The sequence below is a fragment of the Carassius gibelio genome, chromosome B7 (assembly GCF_023724105.1).
Source record: "Carassius gibelio isolate Cgi1373 ecotype wild population from Czech Republic chromosome B7, carGib1.2-hapl.c, whole genome shotgun sequence".
NCBI lineage: Eukaryota > Metazoa > Chordata > Actinopteri > Cypriniformes > Cyprinidae > Carassius > Carassius gibelio.
In genome coordinates, this window is record NC_068402.1 from 34324923 (window position 1) to 34346667 (window position 21745).

A 21745-nucleotide genomic window follows, 5' to 3' on the forward strand; every position below is an offset into this window, starting at 1 on the left:
GTGTGTGTGTGTGTGTATATATATATATATATATATATATATATATATATATATATATATATATATATATATAAATATATATATATATATATAAATACACGCACGCACACACACAAACAGTGGGATAACATAATAATAATGGAACATAACTACATTATACAAAAAGTAAATTGTGACTTGCAATTTTGAGAATAAATGTCAGAATTGTGAGATTAAATTTAGCAATTACCTTTTTTTCAGCATTGTGAGATGTAAACATGAATTTGCCAGAAATAATTGTAGAATTCTGAGTTAATATCTCAATTTTGAGAAAAAAACTTGAATTACAGAATAAAATTGCCTATATACACACACACACACACACATGTGTATATATATATATATATATATATATATATATATATATATATATATATATGTATTTGTATAAATATAATTGTATATAATTGTGTGGCCGAAACGTGTTCCTTAAAACTACACCACGAAAACCTGATGTTCTAATTTAAACATGGAAATAAAGTTTTAGGATTCAGAAAAATTCCTAGGCCACAATCCCTTTTGTGACAAGTAAAATCAAGTAATTTTGTGGCAATTTTTTTTGTAAACTCTTTGTACAGACCGTCAGATATTTTTGCTTCCATTTAAAAAAAACTGCGTTTTAGATCATTCTCAAATCATGCTGGAGAACATGATCACCAGCATTACACAAATGTGTGCAATTCATTTCGGTCATAAAATCAAACAGGAAACAAGCCAAATAGAAAAAAAAAAATCTGACATTCCTTTTTCAGTTCAACTCTTTGACTCAAATTGATATGCTGATAATATAATTGCTAATTGAAACATTTGTGTTCAGTTAAAAGAATGAAGTATGTGACGACATGTTAATAGATTTGTTTTCTGTTCTTGTACGAAAGATGTCAATTTTCCTGCATATTACTTGATGTAGTTCTGCTCTGATTAAGTCACATTGGCTGCACTTTTCGTTCTGTATGCAGAAGTACACCAAAACTGGTCTTTCCACTCAACAAGCTTTCACAAGCTACAATGCACAGATGGTTTTGAAAGGGTAGAGTGATCAGTCAAATGTGTCAGATTTTGAACGAGACAAAAAGACAAAAATAAGTTTTTATTTAGTAAGATGAAAATAAGTTGCTTATTATGAATGGTGTTGCATGGCAACCTTAAGTAGTGAACTGCAGAGGAATGTACTAATGGTGCGTGTGCTGTCCCATGTTCAGCTGGAGCACAACACAAAGCATTTGGACAGATGTACACAGATGCATCATGTCGTACTACCGTCCAGCTGCTAATCAGTCTTGGGCTAAGTAACACCACATTAATGTCCTTAAGGTCTTTTGTCAGCGTGTAAGATTACTTTTTTCAAATTGAACAAACAGATCACATGTTCTAAATCTGTCAAATAAAATCAGAGGATTTAATTCGGCACTCAGTGTTTTCTTCACCTTGTGTTGTGCAACTTGTGAAAGTAGTTTTACCTTTTTCCTCGTTTCACCCGTTTCATTGTCATATAATATTATCAGTGTTATAATCATACTGTGCACTATTTTTAAGATTGTTCATGATTTATTTTGGCCGGAATTTGACTTGAACTGTTCAACTCCGATGTGGACTAATGTAGAGTTTTTCATTACAGTTCACTGGGGGTTTTCATTTTTTATGGATTTATGTAGATCTCTGATTAATGACACTCTTGCTAAACAAAGCCTTCAGAGTCTCTTTATGAACCTGATGACCCTTAAAGCAGCGTGGGCTTTTTCCCTGATCACATGGCTGTCTCTCTGAGAGCTTTGATTTGAGCAGCAGTCGCCTTGTCATCTTAAAGGGTGAATCTTACTAAGCCTGTCACGATCACATTTCACTACAAAATCTGCCCCACACAGGAAAAAGGAATCATGTGAAGAAAATTAAGAAAGATCCTTTTTTGAACCATTAAGAAATGTTTGCATTGTGCCATTTTTTTTTTTACTTGAGATAATTAAGAAAAATTCCAGTCTGTCATTTCTCATAGCCTTAATAAGTGTGTGTGTGTGTGTGTGTGAGAGAGAGACCCTGGAGCACAAAAGCAGTTTTAAGTCTCTGGGGTATATTTTTAGCAATAGCAAAAAAAAAAATGTGTCAAAATTATCGGTTTTTGATTTATGTAAAGATCATGTTCCATGGAGATATTTTGTACATTTCCTACTGTAAATATATCAAAACTTAGTTTTTGATTAGTAATATGCATTGCTCAGAATTCATTTGGACAACTTAAATACTGTACATTCACCATCATTCAAACATTTGTGGTCATTAAGATTTTTTGTATTTGAAGAAGTCTGCATCTTTATACCAAAGATACTGTAAAATAGTAATATTGTGAAATATTATTACTGTTTAAAATAACTTTTTTTCTATTTGAATAAATTTTTAAAATTGAATTCATTCATGTGATGCAAAACTTAGGTTTCAGCATCATAACTTACAAGTCTTCAGTGCCACATGATCTTTCAGAAATCAGTTTTTGAAATGCTGATTTGCTGCTCAAAAATCATTTCTTATTATTATCAATGTTAATAACAGTTCCGCTGCTTAATATTTTGTAGAAACGGTGATGTATTTTTTTTCTTCCATGAGTAGAAAGTTCACAAGAACAGCATTTGTTTGAAATAAAAATTTGAAAAGCATTATAGATGTATTTACTGTAACATTTGATCAATTTAATGCATCTTTGCTCATTAAAATAAATAATGAAAAAAAATAATGATCTCAAACTTTTGATAAATTCTAATGTACAAGTTTTAATGGAATAATATCAGTTTTACTGGAAATTCAGCTTTTTCTCAAATTGCATTCAAGAAAAAAAACTCTTGCTTTCCGAGATGTCTCAAGAGCTTCAGTGAGAAACAAACCCTGTCAAGATCATTAGTACCTGCTCTTTGTCCTGCACTGGAAACCCAATAGAGGAAAAAACGAAATACCATTCTGTGTGCATGGTCTCTGATAAGAGCATCATGTCAGTGTCTCATTCTCCCAGATACATGGTACTGCTGGGACTGATCTTAAGGTTACCCAACCCTGTAATATCCCAGCAACATGCCGACCTACATGAGCTAATAAAAATGTCATCTTGAACTTGTTTGTATAATTTACGCTCTCCCTCCACTCCATTGTTCTCCTTTGTGAATCAACAACAGATTTATCAATGATCAGGCCTCTCTGGCTCAGAGCCTGTCCTGGGTTAGACTGTATTTTCAGATGGGTAACGTCAACATTATTGACCTATAAAAAGCTGTGTTCTCAAATGCTGTTCTTGTCCGCCATTCTCTTGTTTCATCCATTATGTGGCCATAATATCTTGAACATCACACTCAGCTTCAGGTGCTCTACAGAAGCATCAAAAGAAAAACAGGAAAACTTGTCTGTCAACATATAGTTGCTTGTTTCCTCTTGCAGCCTGCAAACAGATATCATTGCCAATGACTTTATCCATATTTCCTTTGTCTCAGAGTGAGGCCTGAAGAAAGGCCTGTCTATGTGGGCATATATGTTGTTTTAATCTATTTATTTATTAATTTTACACCATTGGATAAAGTACAAAATAGTAATTATAGGTAACCAAATGAGCTTCTGGATCAAGTAACCATTTACTCACCATAAAGTTGTTGCAAAAACAATGCTGGCAAGCAAACATTTGACGGTAGCCATTGAAAAAAATGTGGAAGTCAACGTCTGATTTCCAATGTTCCTCAAAATATCAACAACTGAAATAAATTAATTCAAGTTTGGAGGATAAGTAAATGATAGTAGTAAATGGTGATCAAATGCTTATTTTTGAGAGAACTATCCTTTTAAATACCATGTCCATTAAGCCAGATGCACATTTGTCTACATTTTAAGATCATATTTTATACTTTATCCAATTACATATGATTAAAAATATAGTTTGTTGATCTCTGATCAACACAGTGGTCTTTCGTTCTTGAATAATTCTGTTTTTTAATGAATCAAGTCACTGATACTGTGACACATTCCTAAAAGTGATTAGCTTCATTACAGAATTTTGAACTAATTGGTTGAATGAATGAATCTGAATGCCACTTCACATGCAGTTTTTGTGCAACCTCTGGAGTGCAAAGATGGATTTAGCTGATTTCCTTTGATCGGTAACAGCCCTGTATTAAATAAATGTAAAAATAGAAAAAAATAAATGAAAGGTAAAAGAGGTTAAAAGTTGCCTTTGTGAAGGTAAAAAAAATAGTTTTAAATATCACCCCTTAATGCAAACCTTCCGAAAAAAGTTTCTGTCACAGCTTTTTTCTGTCCCTTTCTGTGCATGGGTCAGAAATGTGTAGCCGTTCCAAAAGATAAGTGAATGTCACAATGTCAGGAAGAGTTTTACTGGATGCCTCGCACGACGACACTGAGATTCCAAGGAACGTTTAGGAGCAGCTTGTCATTCCTGTAGGACACTGGCAAATGCTAGAAACCACTCAGACCATGACGATTCATGTCACACATTTGCAATGACTTATTGCATTTCTAAAGTGGGTCGAATGGAATGACAAGTATGCAGTTGACTTCATGTTCCTAAACATGTCATCCTCTCTTTGCTCATTGTTGTTTTCAGGTATGTGGTCAACAGGACAGTCAGTGTGAATTTTCATATCTTGTTCCTGTTTATTGGTGCATATCGGAGTTTGACACAGACATAATGGGAACGTTGACCCCGGCAGTGCTGCGGATGCGTCTGTTAATAGCTGGCTGTCTCTGTTTCTGCCGAGCGTGTGATTAATAGCCTCAGTGGTATGTTGATGACAAACAAAAACAGGAACTGTAAACTTTTATCTCTGGCTCTCTTCTCTGACTCCCGTTGAGGAGTTTGCTGTATAATTTATGTCCCCATTACATATTTGTCATTCTCTAGGCTCTTTTGCATCATTGTGATAAAGACAGATATGCAAATTAATCACACCCGCTGAGAGCATTGTTTATTTGCATGCATTCTTGGTGTTGATTTAGCACCAGATGCACTGATGGAGTTACGTAAAAGAACGGAAACGAGCCCAGATTTTTCCAGATCCCAGTTTGAGCACCGATAAGCCAGCGGCTTCTAAATTCTTGATTATTTTACAGCTGCTTGCCAAATAAGAATATTGGTTTTATTATTTTACTTGTAGATTAGTTTAGAAATCCTCCTAAAAACATAGTTGGCCAGAAAACAAGATTAAGTGTGCAGCAATATGATAAGAAGAAATTATTATTATTAACCTACAACATTATTAAAGCACTAGTTTGCAAACATGTTTGGAAGGTACATCTAGGAGCAAAATAGGACCTTTTTTATTTATTTGGAAAAAAAAAAATATATATATATATATATATATATATATATATATATATATATATATATATATATATATATATATATATATATATATATATATATATATTATTATTATTATTTTTTTTTTTTATTTTTTATTTTTTTTTACTATATATATAATAGTAAAAAATCTTCTTTTTTAACATTAACAGTCAAGATTTTTATAGTAATTACAAAATTCATCTTAAATTTTAGTAAAATTGCTTTTTATTATTTTATACATTATATTGTTATTATTATTATTTATATATTTTTTTGGGATTGAATGGGTGGTACAAAAAAATTAAGCAATGACAGTGAAGATCTAATAATGTAAATATGATGTTTTGCGATATATCACAGTGTAAGAGTATTGTGATGTGTGAATTGGGATAAATATCATATTGTGATGATGTAGACAATACCTAACCCTAGTCATAACCTCTCATGTTTTCAGAAAAGGTGTTTGAATATGTTAGCAGATCAATAATGTCATTATTAATTGTGCGTTTGTGTCGTTTTCATGTGTTCCAGGGATCCAGAATGTTCTTAGTCTCTTCTGTGCGGTTCTGACCGAGCACAAGGTTTTGTTCCACTCTTCCAGCTATCAGAGATTAGGAGAGGCCTGTCGTGCCTTAGAGTCCCTCATGTTTCCTCTGAAGTACAGGTGAGACAACAACATTGACTGTTACTGATATACCCAGAATAATTGACCTTCAGCTGCCTTGATAACAGCATCTTATTTCATTAGCTACATTATTGTCAAATCTAGTTCAACTGTGAGTGCATTGCATAAAAACTAGGACAACTCAAATGCGCCAAGAAAAGCATGAATTAATGTGTCCTCTTCTGAAATGATAAGTGTGTAATTTAGCAAATCGTTCTATTTTTAGAGTCTCTTGCAACACTATGCACTATTTTTGTTCTGTATGTAATGAGAACAGTCTGATGTTAACATCTGCTGATTGCTTGACATGATGCTGGTTGGTGGTTGCCTAACTCTGATTTGGACTACAGCTACCCCTACATTCCCATCCTCCCATCTCGACTGCTGGAGGTGTTGAGCTCGCCTACGCCCTTCATCATCGGCGTGCACTCCATGTTCCAGAGTGAGATCCAAGAGCTGGTGAGCTCAAGGCCTTACAGAAAGACATTTTTCAATCTGCCTTAAAACAGGTGGTCAGATTCTGGTGACTCATTCGGCTAATTTCTGATTGGGTTTTGGTTTCTGTTTACAGCTCGATGTGATCATTGCTGACCTTGACGGAGGAACAATTAAAATACCGGAGTGTATACACCTCTCCCAGCTCCCCGAACCCCTGTTGCACAATACTCAAAAAGCACTGTCCATGGTAAAAAAAATAAATACAAATAATTCACATACATTTTAGTGACATGTAATTTATTTAGTGTGCATTTCGAGTTGAATTCAAGTAGGCATTGCATGCATATGTTTATTTTAATTATTATTTTAAACATTTGAAAAAATATATAATATGGTAAAATACTTTTTTCACGTTTGAGGAAACTCCTAACCCTAAATATACAGTAGAAACTTCACCTGTCCTACACCACTTTGCTTTTGACCTGAATTAATCTTGAAGACATCGAGGAGGGAGCTTTTACTTTTTTTAAGATTATACGATATAAGACTTACATATACAATTGCAGTCCAATGGAAAATACTCGCCTCTGCTATTGGTAATTTTTTTTTTTTTACTGTTTTAACTGTGTGCTGAAATTCCATTAAAAGGATGTTTAATCAGGTCATTTATATAACCAATATCTCCAATGGGCTTGAAAATTGAGTGTCAAAACCATTTATGTTCTAGTGTCCTTAGCTGTCGGGCTGTCTAAACTATAGACTGTAGTTCATGCACTGCACCCAGAACACATATCTCACACTGATTTTGAGCTCAAATAGTAAGTGAAAGATCAGATCGTATTCAAAATAATCTCTCAAACAATCAATAGTCATGTTAAAATGTCTAACAGATGTGTAATGATAGAATTGTGTTATGCCTAAAGGGAATTGTTTTTATTCATTTGGTAAGGTTGTTTATGAGGACAAAAACAACTTATCCATGCTCTTGAGAAAAGTTGTTTTTTTTTGGATTTGGAGTGTTTTTCTCCTGACAGCAATGATACGAGCCAGATCAGAGATACTTTGATAATTTGATTTGGGCCGGTAAACAAGCATCTAGAAACCATCATGAACTCGTATCAATGCCCTGGTAACAACCCTCAACACCAGGTTTACAGAGGAATTGGCGTTTAAATTTATTTCTAAAATACTTTATTTTTCTATTTGCTTTTTATAGTGGTGTAGAAATTCTTCACAGTTCACCTTTAATCGTCGCTAATCTGCTCTTTCAACGTATACATAACCTCTTGCACCATAATAAGTGATGTTTTTTTACGTAGCATTGAAAGATGATTCTGCTATATATAAGCTATATATGCACCGTTAGTCTCATTCCCTCTGGTAGCAGGATATTTCCTCACTGTAAATACCGTCTTTGTCTTCAGGTTTTGAACCCAGATCTGGGAGTAGCAGATAATGCCTTCCCATCCCCTCGTTCTGCTCCATCCAACCTCAAACTGCTGGTAAGAGCCTGGTTTGTCTATTTTCGCTTGTACAATCTTGCAAGGTTACATGTGAATTTTGCGAAATATGTGGCTGTCTCTTACTGGGTCTTCAGGGGGCTGAAAAATCAGTTCATTTCAAACTCCCATCACGTACACGGTTTATTTTGAGGCGAGAAAATTTTCACTCTGACTCATTCCATCCTCGTACGTTTATCTGGAATGTCTCTCAGTCGCTTCTATTCTGGCTTTCTTGTTTTTGACAGGATAAGGAGGTGAGGGCGGTCTTCCTGCGCTTGTTTGCACAACTCTTCCAGGGCTACAGGTCCTGTCTGCAACTCATTCGCATCCATTCCGAACCTGTGATTCACTTTCATAAGGTGAGAGCGGGGCGCTGATCTGCAGCTTTATCATGTTAAACCTCATTTGGAGAGTAATCAGGCCCATCAGCCCACGAGCGATTAGAAGCAATTACTGTCATCATGCCAGATCAGTCCAGTAAACTCAAGTGCTTGCATAATGACTGTTCCAGAAGGATCTTCTTGCTAATTATGTCCAGGGTTTTCAGTGAGAGGTCTGTAACAGTTCAGCAGGGGTCTGTAGGCAGATGTACAGTATGATACTAATATTTTATGTATTTGAAAATGTATTTCTAAATGGGGTTGATTAATGAACTTTTTGTTTTCTTAAAAATCATTTACTTACCCTCATGTTATTTCAAGAAATTTATTCAAAAAAGTAAATAAGCATTAGTCACCCAGCGAATAGGAGCTAGCGCTTTCAGGATATCTAAAACAGCTTAGTTTAAACTTTTAACAAAATGAAACGGGAAATATAAACCTGGCTTTATCCTCTGTTAAGGCTTCGTTTCTGGAAATGAACGAAATAAATAGATTTAGTAAGATAATGCTATTATAAAATATAAATGACATTTTAACATAATGTCATAATAAACTTGTAATGCAACACAATTGTCCTAATGTTCAGTGATTAACTTATTTTTCGGACTATAAGTCACACCTGAGTATAAGTCGCATCAGTCCAAAAATACGTCATGACGAGGAAAAAAAAGTATATAAGTCGCACTGGACTATAAGTCGCATTTATTTAGAACCAAGAACCAAGAGAAAACATTACCGTCTCCAGCCGCGAGAGGGCGCTTCAGTGTAGACTACAGGAGCACTGAGCAGCATAGAGCGCCCTCTGGTGGCTGGAGACAGTAATGTTTTCTCTTGGTTCATTTCTCTTTGTTCATGTCAAATTAATTTTGATAAATAAGTCGCACCTGACTATAAGTCGCAGGACCAGCCAAACTATGAAAAAAAGTGTGACTTATAATCCGGAAAATATGGTTGTTTTTTTTACCCTATTCACATATAGTCTTTTGTTTTCATGTTTAGCTTTAACCAAAGTATAGACCACAACTGGATCTACTGATCTACTTAAATATCAAAATAATGATGTGTTAATGAATTGCTTACAATTTCTTCTCTCATTAATATTCCTAGAGGATCCAGGGTGGATGTCAAAATTGTTACAATTATGTAAAAATACATGATTATTTGGTGAACATCACCTTAGTAAACTGAACAAAAAAAAAAATCAGTAACACTCCAGATGTGCATATTTTGTTGAATTATAACTATATTTTTGTTGAAAAGGTACATTGCCATCTTGCTATGAACAAAATGATTTGAACGCACCTGACATCATAATTACGACTACCCAACTCGTAAATATGAACTTCTTAGGAGGACTTTAACACACTGAATAAATATTAATCTCACCTCATGTTATATAGGCTGCCAGACGCTACAAACAACTCTGACTGGTTTGAAATACAGCATTCTTTATCTTACCTTAACCCAAGGCAGCTTGCACTTGTACAAACACCTGCCTTTTCATAAACAACGTGGGTTTGGTTCAGAGCCAGAGAATGAAAGAATAATCTCAATGAACTCGGCAGATAAGCACTGAGCTTTGCCTCGTCCACGCTTCGCTTTGAAGTGCCTCGCTGCAAACGTAAGCGTTCGTGCCGATGGTATCGTGGTTAGTTTGTTTAAAACACTTTGGTCCGTCAGATTGTCCTCGTTCTGAGCCATATGAAAAGTATCAAACTTGTATTTGCAAGTGTTATTTCACCCCCCAACCTGTTTTTGTTTGTGTCGGCCGATGTTTCTGTGGCAACGTCTCAACACGACCCTCATAAACCACCCCACATGGCTCAGATTATAGCACAAGAATGCTTGACATCCTGAAACTGAGCAACTTCTCCTGCCAAATGCTCCTTAATTTACTGGCTGATGCTGCAGGGGATCAGTTTAAAATATACATATGCCCATCTCATTTGATGTATCTGGTGATACAGATAACAGACGTCTGTCTTTGTTTCTTCTGGAATTTGTTTCTCTCTCTCTGCAACATTTGAAACTTGGCTGCTGGTTTGAAGTGGAATTTAAGCAGATGCCATGGTTTTGCTTTGATCGTTGACCTTCTTTTCCCTGATAGGCTGCCTTCCTGGGCCAGCGGGGCCTGATAGAAAATGACTTCCTGACCAAGGTGTTGGATGGCATGGCTTTTGCAGGATTCGTCTCTGAACGGGGACCTCCATACAGAGCCTGCGATCTGTTTGATGAGGTGCGGTACTTCTTTATCAGAGCCCACTAAGTAACACAGGGGTGTAGAAATGAAAAAATAATGGGTGCCCTCCAAATGCAAGGGCTGTTTGTGAACGTAGGAAACATTTGGCTACTTGCAGTGAGAAAGGCAATCCCAGAATTCAATGCGACAAACTTGTTAAAAAAACAAGTCTGTCCAAGATGCTGGAGAAAGCAGGAAAAGTACATCATACCTGAAAAAATAATCCCAAACCTACAAGCAGTGACAGAAATTAACCTTTCTGTTAAAGTTGAATATTTGGCCACCTTTAAATTGATGTCCACATTTTTATTACCTTTATAAGAGCACATTTTCTAGCACTTTAAATGTATGATAGTGTGCATTTAAATGTATATGTTCATCTAACCTACATATCCACACTATCCAAAGTTTAAGAATAATTGTTGTTACAGTGACAAAAAGGGTAGCCATATCAGGTTATGTCATCATTCTTTCAAAAAGATCAAGTCTTGGTCACAAATAAGCACAATAATTAAAAAATAAATAGTATGCTATGTAAGACTACTCATTACAGATATTATATATCTTAAAAGAATATACTTATGTGCAAAATGAAAATGTGTTGTAGGTCAGTCAGTTGAACTTAAGAGTAGTTTTGTAAAAAATGTCTTTATATGTAATTTCATAATTATATTGTCTTGAAGTGTACTACTGAATATAGTGAGATATATTTCTGCAGTACTACAAATTGTAGTCCGTTATCGATACAAAATGACAAACGACATGAAATTGTAATTAGTAACATTAGTTCATTACATTACACTATTTAGGTAATATGATCATCCTTAAATGTTATGAGATTGTTTTATAGAAACTTGAAATGTTGGAAAAAATGTTTTAAGTATACAACTCAAAATGACAGCAGGTGGAGGCAAGTCATTACTTTAATTAATGCATCATTGATTGATTCGTTCAGCCATTTCGTTCAAAACAACGGATTCATTTAGGGAAAAAAAACGAATGATTGTCTTTATGAACGGATCACTGAATCATAGAATTAAAAAATTTCTGAAGATGCAACGGTTCTGCTGTGACTCTTTTTACGCAGCAGAACAGAGCAGACAAATGCCCACCCTAATTGTGTATTGCAGTGTTAGCAAAGCAACATGCTAACACCATAAATAAGTTATGTCCCAAATGACGCACTATATACTATGCACTATTTACTAATATGGAGGTTATTATGGAATCCAACACTGGAGCCATTCCTCTTATATTGCATACATAACTTCATTTGGGTATTTGAAGTTTATTTAAAACGAAGCGAAGTGAGATCCTTAATGATTCATGTCTCCTCTTCTCTTCATGTTGCTGCCTATATAGAGCATCCCATATCAGTCACTTATATGATTTATTTCTGTTAGGATGCTGCCCATCTAGACAGTAGACGGCAAGGAAACTTGCTAGTTGCTAAAACAGAGCCCATTTTTTGTCTTCAGAATATTACAAAATAATCTGATGGAATCAGAATGAAATTTGTGACTATGTCATCATGTACTGTATGGCACGATTCAGTAAACAACTGTAATCGGATTGAATCATTGTTAGAGCAAATATTTACTCTTCTACTAAGTAACATCATTCCACAAGAGGAAGATAATACATGCGTGACTCAATGTAGCTGAGTGAAATTCCAGCTATTGTTCTGGGTAGTGTTAAATCAATTACAGGTGGAAAAAACTGATTTCTTGTGCACATTGTGACCACAGATTCATGGGTTCCTACACTGAACTGCTCTCTTTCTGTTCTGTAGCTGGTGGCCCTAGATGTAGACTGCTTTAAGGAGGAAGAGGAGAACCTGCTCAAATTCCAGAAGCGCTTGCGAGAGCTGTCCGAGCAACTTTACAAAAACGTAAGCACATGACGCCATCTCTGTCGGCTCCTTCAGGTGCTTGAACTTCAGCGGCTGCCGCTTGTTGCACGTTTTCTCTGTCCTTGTGGTTGACCTTTTGTTTTTGCCAAGAGTTTGTCACATTTGATGGATATTATTAAGAGCCATGGCTTCTTTAAAGATGAACTCTGTAATTTCCCCCCATTATTAAAAGTTTTACTACACTTAAAGACTTAATAGTACTTTTGATGAATGTTTTGTAAGTGAGGTACCTTTTATCACCTTTTTGGATCAAATGCTGCTCAGTTTATCCCAGGTATTGGGAATTTTCACTCACAGCATGAATGAAAGCAGATTTTGTGTGGAGTTTGTAGTGCTCATAGAGTTATGCTCTTGATGACAGATGGTGAACTTTTTCCAGTTTTTACAAGGAAAACCATTAAGCTGCGGCTCTTAATGCTGAATTTAGACAGTTGTTTTGACATGCATTCTGTAGGAGAACCCAAACCCCCACATGGCCTTCCAGAAAGTGCCTCGGCCCACCGAGGGCTCACATCTGCGGGTGCATGTGGTGCCCTTTCCCTTGTTGGAGGAGGAGAGGGTGGAGGAGTTGATACAGGAAGGCCTTGCCAAGCAGCACACCGCCCCTATCAGTACCCGTCCAGAGAGGAAGTGTGTGGTGCCCGCCGGACCCCCTGTGGGTGAGTATTAACTAGTGCATATAACCTCATATGCACACTTAAGCTGCATTTATTTGATAAAATAAACAGTAAAACAGTAATTGTGTGGAATTATCATTAATTAAACCATTCTCTTTTGTTAATATATTTTAAAATGTAATTTATTCCTGTGATGCAAAGCTAAATTTCCAGAGAGGGTAACATTGTTTAAGGTCAGCATGATAAAGTTAAGTTTAATTTGGTTCGAGACAAATAATTATTATAAAATATGGATTTGGCAGACAAAAAAGGTTCTAAACCTCTTATTTACTTATTTGTCAAGTAATTAAACAAATGTAGAACTGTTGATGATTAATGCAGAATAAAAGGGTGATCAGGATCCTCTCGTGAAGCACAGGGGTCTTGTGTCATCCTGAATTGGGCTATTTGATTAGTTTTTGAAAGGGGTTACTTATTGACACTGGTGTTTTAACGCAGTGTCTCCTGTTATAATAGCAATAAACCACTTGAGATGGTGTTTAATAGTGATTTTTATCACAGTTAAGACGTTTACAGTATTAACACTTCTCTTTGTGTTGTGCACTGCATTGTGAACTGTTCTTATCTTTTGTGCAGTGTCTATCATGGGCAAGCCCAGCTCGGTCTTTAACAGCGCTCGTAGACTGGAGGTGGTCCGGACGTGTATCGGTTTCATCTTTGACAACAAGTCTCTGGAGACGGAGAAGGTGATGCAATCATTTCTGTGATGACAGAAGGCTTAAACACACACATTCACTTGCACATCTGGAAAAGGACAGCATGCAGATTAGCATGCATTAGTGATGGCATTCACAGCACGATAAGCAAAGCTTTCCAGCTGCAAGTCGTACAAACGTAGGAGGAAAGGGGTGAACAAACAGTCACGCATTTTCTTCTAATTTCCCTGCCCTTATCACTTATACTAATATTGTTCTAACTTTAACTGTGACTGCTGTTTTTCTAATGCATCTCAACAATTTTTTAAGATAAATAACTTAAAATTACCTGTAGAAAAGGAAATCTACTCCCAGAGGATGTTTGAGCCTGCCATCACATGCGTGTGTTTGCGTTGGAGTGGTCGCCAGCACACATTTGAACACATTTGAGTTTAAACTATAGGTTATACAATGCAAGCTTGCATCCCTTTACAGTTGTAAAAATGTTCTTCTTGCAGCTTAATGGCTTCTCTGAGCTAGTAAAGACATCACCTCCACACAACCTCTACTCCATCGGCCCGAGTAAACCTGAGAGGAGGGTGCTGCCTCTGTCTAGACGTAAAATCTCATCAATAACAACTGTTCTGGAATTTTAACTATAGGTCAGAGGTCACCTGGCTGGATTTAGCTGGAGTGATTGCGCCCGTTTGCATGCTCGTATACAAGCGAACCACTTTAGGTGGATGGTGAGCACTTAAAAAGCATATGTTTTAGTAATGTCTTGACGCTGCTGTTTTTTTTTCAGGCACTCCCTGCAGCTCTTCGGGCCCTGAAAAGCAAAGCAGCACGCCAGTGCCTGACCGAAGAGCTCAGCCACCACGTGCAACAGAACCGTGCTATCCTGGACCACCAGCAGTTTGATCATATCGTTCGCATGATGAACTGCGCTCTACAGGTGGGCATCAGTATTACCAGAATTTATTACCACAGCGACCTAAAGGCAAAAGCCGCAGAGCAGTTAGTCAAGTAATACGATTACTCCTGCCAGAGTTCCAGATCACAAAATACAGGAATGCTGCAGCACTAAAACATTGGATTTGACTTCTTCAGTCCAGAGTTTCCTGCAGTGTTATATAGTGGTTGCTGTTGTGCAAAACAAATATTTTAAATATTGTATACTGATTCTTTTCAAACTGGACTATTTAGGAGAAATACTCCTTTTAAAATACTGGCGATGGGACGTCCTGATAGGATCCGTGACGTAAAGTAGGTTATTAATTAAACGCAAAGCCTGGAGTCGTTTTAGAAAGGGAACAGCAGATTTAGTGTTAAACAAACATCTCTGACAAGTCGAATCGAAGTGAACCTTTTAGTTTCTAAGTTCCAGATTTTTCCAGAATTGTTTAACCAGCACTGAGCCTGCATTGAGCCAGCATGACTTATTGCAGTACAGATTTATTACACTATAGGATATGATACCGTTTTAATTCAGAAAAGTATTATGTATTGTGACAGTTTGGTACAGCTCACTGATCTATAAATATTGTGCTTCCTGTAAGAGGGATGTTTGATGTGCGTTAAGTTGTTTAGGTTTTGCATAACTTTGTCTTTCGTGTCAAAGCACCTCATGACTTATTTTGTGTCACATTCCTTTATAACGTCTCACATCGCCATTAATCTCAGAGTAGGGTCCCTCTGGTAGTTCCTCGTGTTTTACTACTTCACTACGTCGGTGTGTCTGGTGGGGGGCGGGATTTTAATGATGCTGTGCAGGTTAAACAGCTCACGGCTTTTATAGAGTCACTGGACATTCCTAACATACTTTCGTCAAAATAATACAGAACAGCCTGGGCCTTGGATGTCAACATCTGCAGCCGAGCAGAGCAGGGCTGTCAGATCAGAGAGTTTTGAAAACAAAATTGAAAGAAAAATCTACATTTATACATTTAAAAAAAAAATATATATATATATATATATACCAATACAGATGAAATGGTTTCATATACTTATGTCATCTGATAGCTAAGCTGTATGTAGGTCTGTAATGTATTGTTTTCCATTGAGAGATGAGATACATATGTGGAGGCTCTTTTAAAAGATGAAATGCATGTGCTATCAGTTACCAGAGTCTGTTAATCAAGATGAGAGACAGAAACAAGCCTGAGCAAGAGTGATTTCATATAGATCTCCAGAGACTGTGTCAAGGAAAAAGGTTTTTCGGCACAAAAAGGCAACAACATGACATGGAACAGAGATGAAGACGACAAGCTATATGAAGAGCATATGGACAGCCCACTTGACTGATAATCATTATTTTTTAATCCTAATAAAAAAAAAAAAAAGGAGTACAGCACTGACCTAAATATACCAGTAACGATGAATACAGTTTTAAAAGACATTCTAAATATAGCCCTTCCTAAAAGTACACAGGTGTATAACTTTTTGTGTATATTTACATTTGTGTGTATATATATATATATTATATATATATTATATATATATATATATATATATATATAGATATAAAATATTTTATCAACTTTTTGTTTTATTTCAGCACAGGTTATCAATTTCATAGGCTTTATTGATCTGAGCCCACGCTCCACAGTTTATTATTAAACTTAACCAGAATTATCCACTAATAATGCTGTTCCAGTCAAAAACTGAGATGCAGAAGCTCAGATCATCAAAGCCTATGACCAGACTTTTACAAAAAGTAAAGCAAAATCTGTGTTAATCGAATGAAATCAAGTTGACAAAAAGATTGAGGCTTGGATCAAATATAGCATAAGGAGAGATGTACAAACTATTTTTAAAAGGTCAGTCCTGTTCGATTGGGAACACCAAATTAGGTAAAGGATTTTCCGCAGAGCACAACTATAATCATCATGGCACAGAGGAACGACATTGTAGGAATCGCTTTTAGAAATTTTTTTTTTTTTCAGATGATTAAAACAACAGCCAGTCAAAATTCATCCTGCTTTAAAGCTGCAGTAGGTCACTTTTTACATATTTGTTAAACCTGTCATTATGTCCTGACAGTAGAATATGAGACAGATAATCTGTGTAAAAATCAAGCTCCTCTGGCTCCTCCCAGTGGTCCTATTGCCATTTGCAGAAATTCATCCGCTCCCGGTAAGAAACAACCAATCAGAGCTGCGGTCCGTAACTATGTTTGTGTTAAAAATGTAGAAAAATGTATATAATAAGCGAGTACACCATGAATCCATTTTCCAAACCGTGTTTTTAGCTTGTCCTGAATCATAGGGTGCACCTATAATAAGTGTTTATATTCTGACTATTTTAGATTGCTTCCGGGGTACCGCGGCGGAGTAACCCAGTACCTTTGTGATTCTTCATAGACATAAACAGAGAGAAGTAGATCCGGCTACGATGTTCTTCCGCAAGACGCAAGCAGTTCTGTTTATTAACCGCTAGAGCGTCAAAAGTTACCGACTGCAGCTTTAAAGAGTTAATCACCAAATAACTGCGGTGAACACTTGTAATAAAGAGAATGTTGTCATCCATTGGAGTGGACACAAATATAGTGGGCTTTAAAGTTATTTTTATAGTTATAGTTCTTGTGGTGAACATGCCTTTACAACAGTTTTTAGAAGTAATATTCTCCTCACATTCTCATCACATCAGACTGATGCTGTTACTACCGTTACTGTCAGAAACCTTTTGTTTTTTTTATTTATGTAGGACATAAATCTTTCACCTCAGATATGGCTGCTGAGCTGACGTTTAGGTATTGTCAGTGGAAAGATTAATTCCCTTTGGAGCATTTGGTATTTGAGATTTGTCGGAGAGCTCACACATATTTTAGGTTCCTGACAGGTATGCGCTGTTTTCGAAGAACAAAACTTGAGTTCAGAGCCTTAATATTGGATCATCTTGCTCACAAGATCAGGGAAAGCGTCACAAGATTTAAAAAAAAAAAATAAATTCTGTGGCATTGTAGCATTGCTCTATTGTGCGTTTTAAAAGCTCTTCACTTTTTCGGGATAGTTTGTCATGAGTTGTCTCGTGTGGCGCGAGGTCAGTGGATTTGTCTCAGATGAGCTTTAAGACAAACAAAAATAGCAGATTGCCTGGACACCCAAATTGCTTTCATATTACTTTATGGGTGCTCTCATCGCCTTCAACGAAGAGCTACGACAGACAGCAGAAACGCCAGTGATTACTCAAGTTTTTTTTTTTTTTTTTGTCTACACTAAGAATAGCTGGAGATATAATTGCACAGACAGTTTTACCATAAATCTGTTCTTGTTTTTTGATTTAGTTTTTCCTGACTCAGTGATATTGTCACATTGTTGCTGTGTTAGATTTTTATGTCAACGGCAAGTGATGCAACAAACTACATTGTTCCCTTTATGAACTCCGTGTTTTACACTGCAAAGTGAACAGCAATAATAAAGCTGTCTAGTCATTACACAACCTAGTTTAATGTAGTTTAATGTCATTTCTTGTTATTTCTTAAGTTTTCACTAATACCATTGGTTTTCAGACTTTCTTACAATTTTTATGTGAAATTCGAGTGCTACCGGGGTCATGGAAATGTTAATGGAAAAAAAGTGTAAAAAAATTTTTCATCAAAAAATAAATGATAAGAATATGATTATAATATAAATTAAAATGTGATAAAAAGATTAAAATGAGATAAAAATCTGATTAAAATAAGTGTATGGAGCAGGTGTTGCTCATTTCCAATCACTCCACCGGCCTCGCTCCATTCCCACGGCTCTAGGCCCCGCCCCACTCGTCACACGGTAGATCATGTATTCTTTATAGTGGTTAAACGGATCATAGATGATCCGTGATCTGTACGGACCAAAACCCACGGTGCAAAATTTAACCAATCATAACAGAGTCTACTTTTTTTTTTTCGTATTTACACAAGCAAACCAATTGTAATCGATTCCAAAGAGGAAAGGGAACTTGATTCGTTACTTGTGCACACATGATGAAGCGCACACATGCATTTCAGACTGTGCACGAACACTGAACTGATTCCTCTGAACAGACACATACTCATAAAATTATGAGAAAATACCCATCTCGACAATCATTTAGGTAAATGCAGTCATTTGTTTCTCAAGTGAATGAAAACAGCTGAGAAAGAAATCGGATATGATGTGTAGTTCTTAAAGAGACAGCGTTCTATAAATACTGCTGGTGTCATGAATGATCATCAAACAACAAAACAGCTGTGATACAAATCTATATTTAATTCATACGGTGAACACTCTGCAGTGTTATTTTCCCTTATTATTACATTTCTGTATTTCTGAATACTTCCAACCCTATTTTATTTGTAACATATTGAGTTATAACATATTGTAATTTGTGTATTTGTTCTTATTTTTAATGGCTGTTCTCGTCTCTTTAATCATGTTTACACTTTCTTAGTTAATCTAGTATTATTTGCTGCTGTATCAAAGAAGTACTTCGCTTTAAGTAATAAATGCAAAGCAAGTTAAATTTAATTTTTTATTTTATTTTACTTTTTCTTTGCTGATCCGAAAAATGATCTGATCCATGGGTCAAAAAATGTGATCCGATAGTTGACTAGTGCTATAAGCTGTATAAACAAAAACATCAATATCGCATTCATAATTGAAAGCGACTCATCTGCGATTATAAACGCGATATTGCATAACTTGTCAGTGATGTATGGATATGTGTATTAAATGGCGCTCCATCTGAAAGCTTGCTTTATGATTAATCATAGAACCGGCGTTACTGACAAGATGAGCATCACAATCACATGCAATTTATCATGCAGCCCTAAGTTAGTTAAGTACAACGTAGATGAGGATAACTAGTATGCGGAGTGTATTCAAAGCACTGCCATTACTATCTAGAGTGCTTGGAATGGTGCGCTGTGATTGGTTGTTACTGTTTAAAGTGTGTGGAACGGTGCACTGTGATTGGTTGAGCGGATATGTCACATTCTGCAGAGAAAGGAAAAACAGTTTGGCAGTTTGGAAAAACAGGAAAAAAATGACCTAATAACTCGGCGGATATTGTATTTTGCATAAAATAAAAAATTTACTTTTGAATACCGACCAGATACTCTACTTATTTTGGCAGAAAAGAAAGGTGTTTATTGCGTTTTGGAACCAAACTCTTCATATGCAAGTATTTAAACCTGTGTGCATTCCATTTGTATTTCTGATAGCAGCAAGCGTCATAGGAATAAATCACATACACCGACGCTGACAAACATTTGTGACATCCTTTCCTGCTTCCTTGAATCATCACATTGCTTTTGTTTAAAAGCTAGATGACATTTATAGTTTTTTTCCCAAGTGTTTGTTATAATATGTAGACAATATAATTGTCATCCAAACATGCGCATGACCTCAGGCGTCTGGACTCTGGCTCCATCTGTTTGAGGTCGGCAGCTTTGCGAACTGCAGTGTGTGACAGATGTGGAAGAAGACGGAGCCGTGGTACCACATATCTCCTTCGCAACACTGGCGATCCCAGCAGAGGAAGCCTGATTTTACGCAACTTCTCGGAAAATCAGAGAGCTGTTAACACATATTTGTTGTGCATTCTTCGGGTATTTACTGTTGACGACTGTTGACATAAAGGACACCTCCCGGTTTGATTTCAGACGTAAGAATGGAGCCCGAGTCAGTGCTCTTGAATGGTTCTTATCTCGCCAGACAATAAATCTGATAGACCTTATTGTTTTTAAAACAATCTCATAACAAGCCCATTAAGAAGGCTTATTTACAGATTCTTGTCTTCTTCTGCTGTGCGTTTCGTCCAGCTGCGGCGGGTTCTGGAGCTGAAAGTTGTGCAAGCCCAGCAGTGGTGTGGCATGCGATGAAGTGGAGATGCACTATGGCATCCCAGTCATTTCCTGTGCCGCAGGGTTACGGGCCAGCTCTGGCCTGCTTTATCAGCGGGGGGCCCTTGCAAACACTTACTCAGCCTGTCAGTCACACGCACATTTGTTTTATGCTGTGCTGGGGGTGAAGGGAAGCAGATCAGAGCTTTGCACATCTGCTCTGCAGACTGCTTGAACAGTACAGTACAGCAGCCATTTGCTAAAGGTGCTCTGTAATCATTCATTTACATTTATAGTTTGTGCCAAATACACACTGAACAGAAAGTTAGAACATCCCTCTGCTGTAAACAAGCTGTTTGTTCTTACACATTTACTATACATTGAGAATTTGTGTGTGTGTTCTTTGGTGTGCACAAATGTATCAATTATATAAACTTCTGTCCTTTTAGATCGTTTTTTTTTTTTTAGAAGTATTTACATTTTTCTTGACAAAAGCTTACAGAATATACAGACTTGTAACCTGTTGACCTTTGGAAATAGCAAATGATGACAAGATGAGCTTGTTAAACAAGATAAACTGTATATGCTTAATTTGATGATAAGTGTGTGATTAATCTGGATAATTTGCACAAAAAGTGTTTTAATCCATTGACAGCCCTAATTCTAACTATTAAAGTTTTAATATTTATAATACTTCATACAGTTATATTATATTTTGAAGCTTATAGAAAAGAGAAACATTATTGAAAATATTTGAATATTTATTTTTTATTATACCAAATTCCATTATTATATTATATCATATGATGTTAAACAACTAGTTTAATAAGAAGGGAAATATTTTAAATGATTGTAAATATTTTAAATAATTCAAATGTTATTATGCCAAAGTCAATTACTATTATCAACTTCACGATATAAACAATTATATTATATGACATTCCTATTTTACTATATGATTCCAAGCTAAATATAAATAAAATAGGTTTATGTGTATTAGTGTTACAATAGGTGACATGAACTAAAAAATTAATTGCAGCATTTTGAAAAATCATGAGCCAAAATATTTAATCGTGGCAGCCCTAATCATGCATCTGCATTGACAGCATGACACAAAACCACTTT

At 36.1% G+C, this 21745-nt stretch overlaps 1 protein-coding gene across 2 annotated transcripts in view; it reads left to right on the forward strand.

Moving 5' to 3' along the window:
- sbf2 (SET binding factor 2) overlaps nt 1-21745 on the forward strand; it is a 128446-nt gene that overhangs the window by 59254 nt on the left and 47447 nt on the right. For both annotated transcript variants that reach the window (XM_052560583.1, XM_052560582.1), the window contains exons 7-16: nt 5900-6032; nt 6383-6491; nt 6604-6717; nt 7895-7972; nt 8218-8331; nt 10460-10588; nt 12384-12482; nt 12958-13162; nt 13757-13866; nt 14621-14770. In XM_052560583.1, coding sequence (XP_052416543.1) covers nt 5900-6032; nt 6383-6491; nt 6604-6717; nt 7895-7972; nt 8218-8331; nt 10460-10588; nt 12384-12482; nt 12958-13162; nt 13757-13866; nt 14621-14770 — 1241 coding nt within the window. The remainder of the gene's footprint in view (nt 1-5899; nt 6033-6382; nt 6492-6603; nt 6718-7894; nt 7973-8217; nt 8332-10459; nt 10589-12383; nt 12483-12957; nt 13163-13756; nt 13867-14620; nt 14771-21745) is intronic.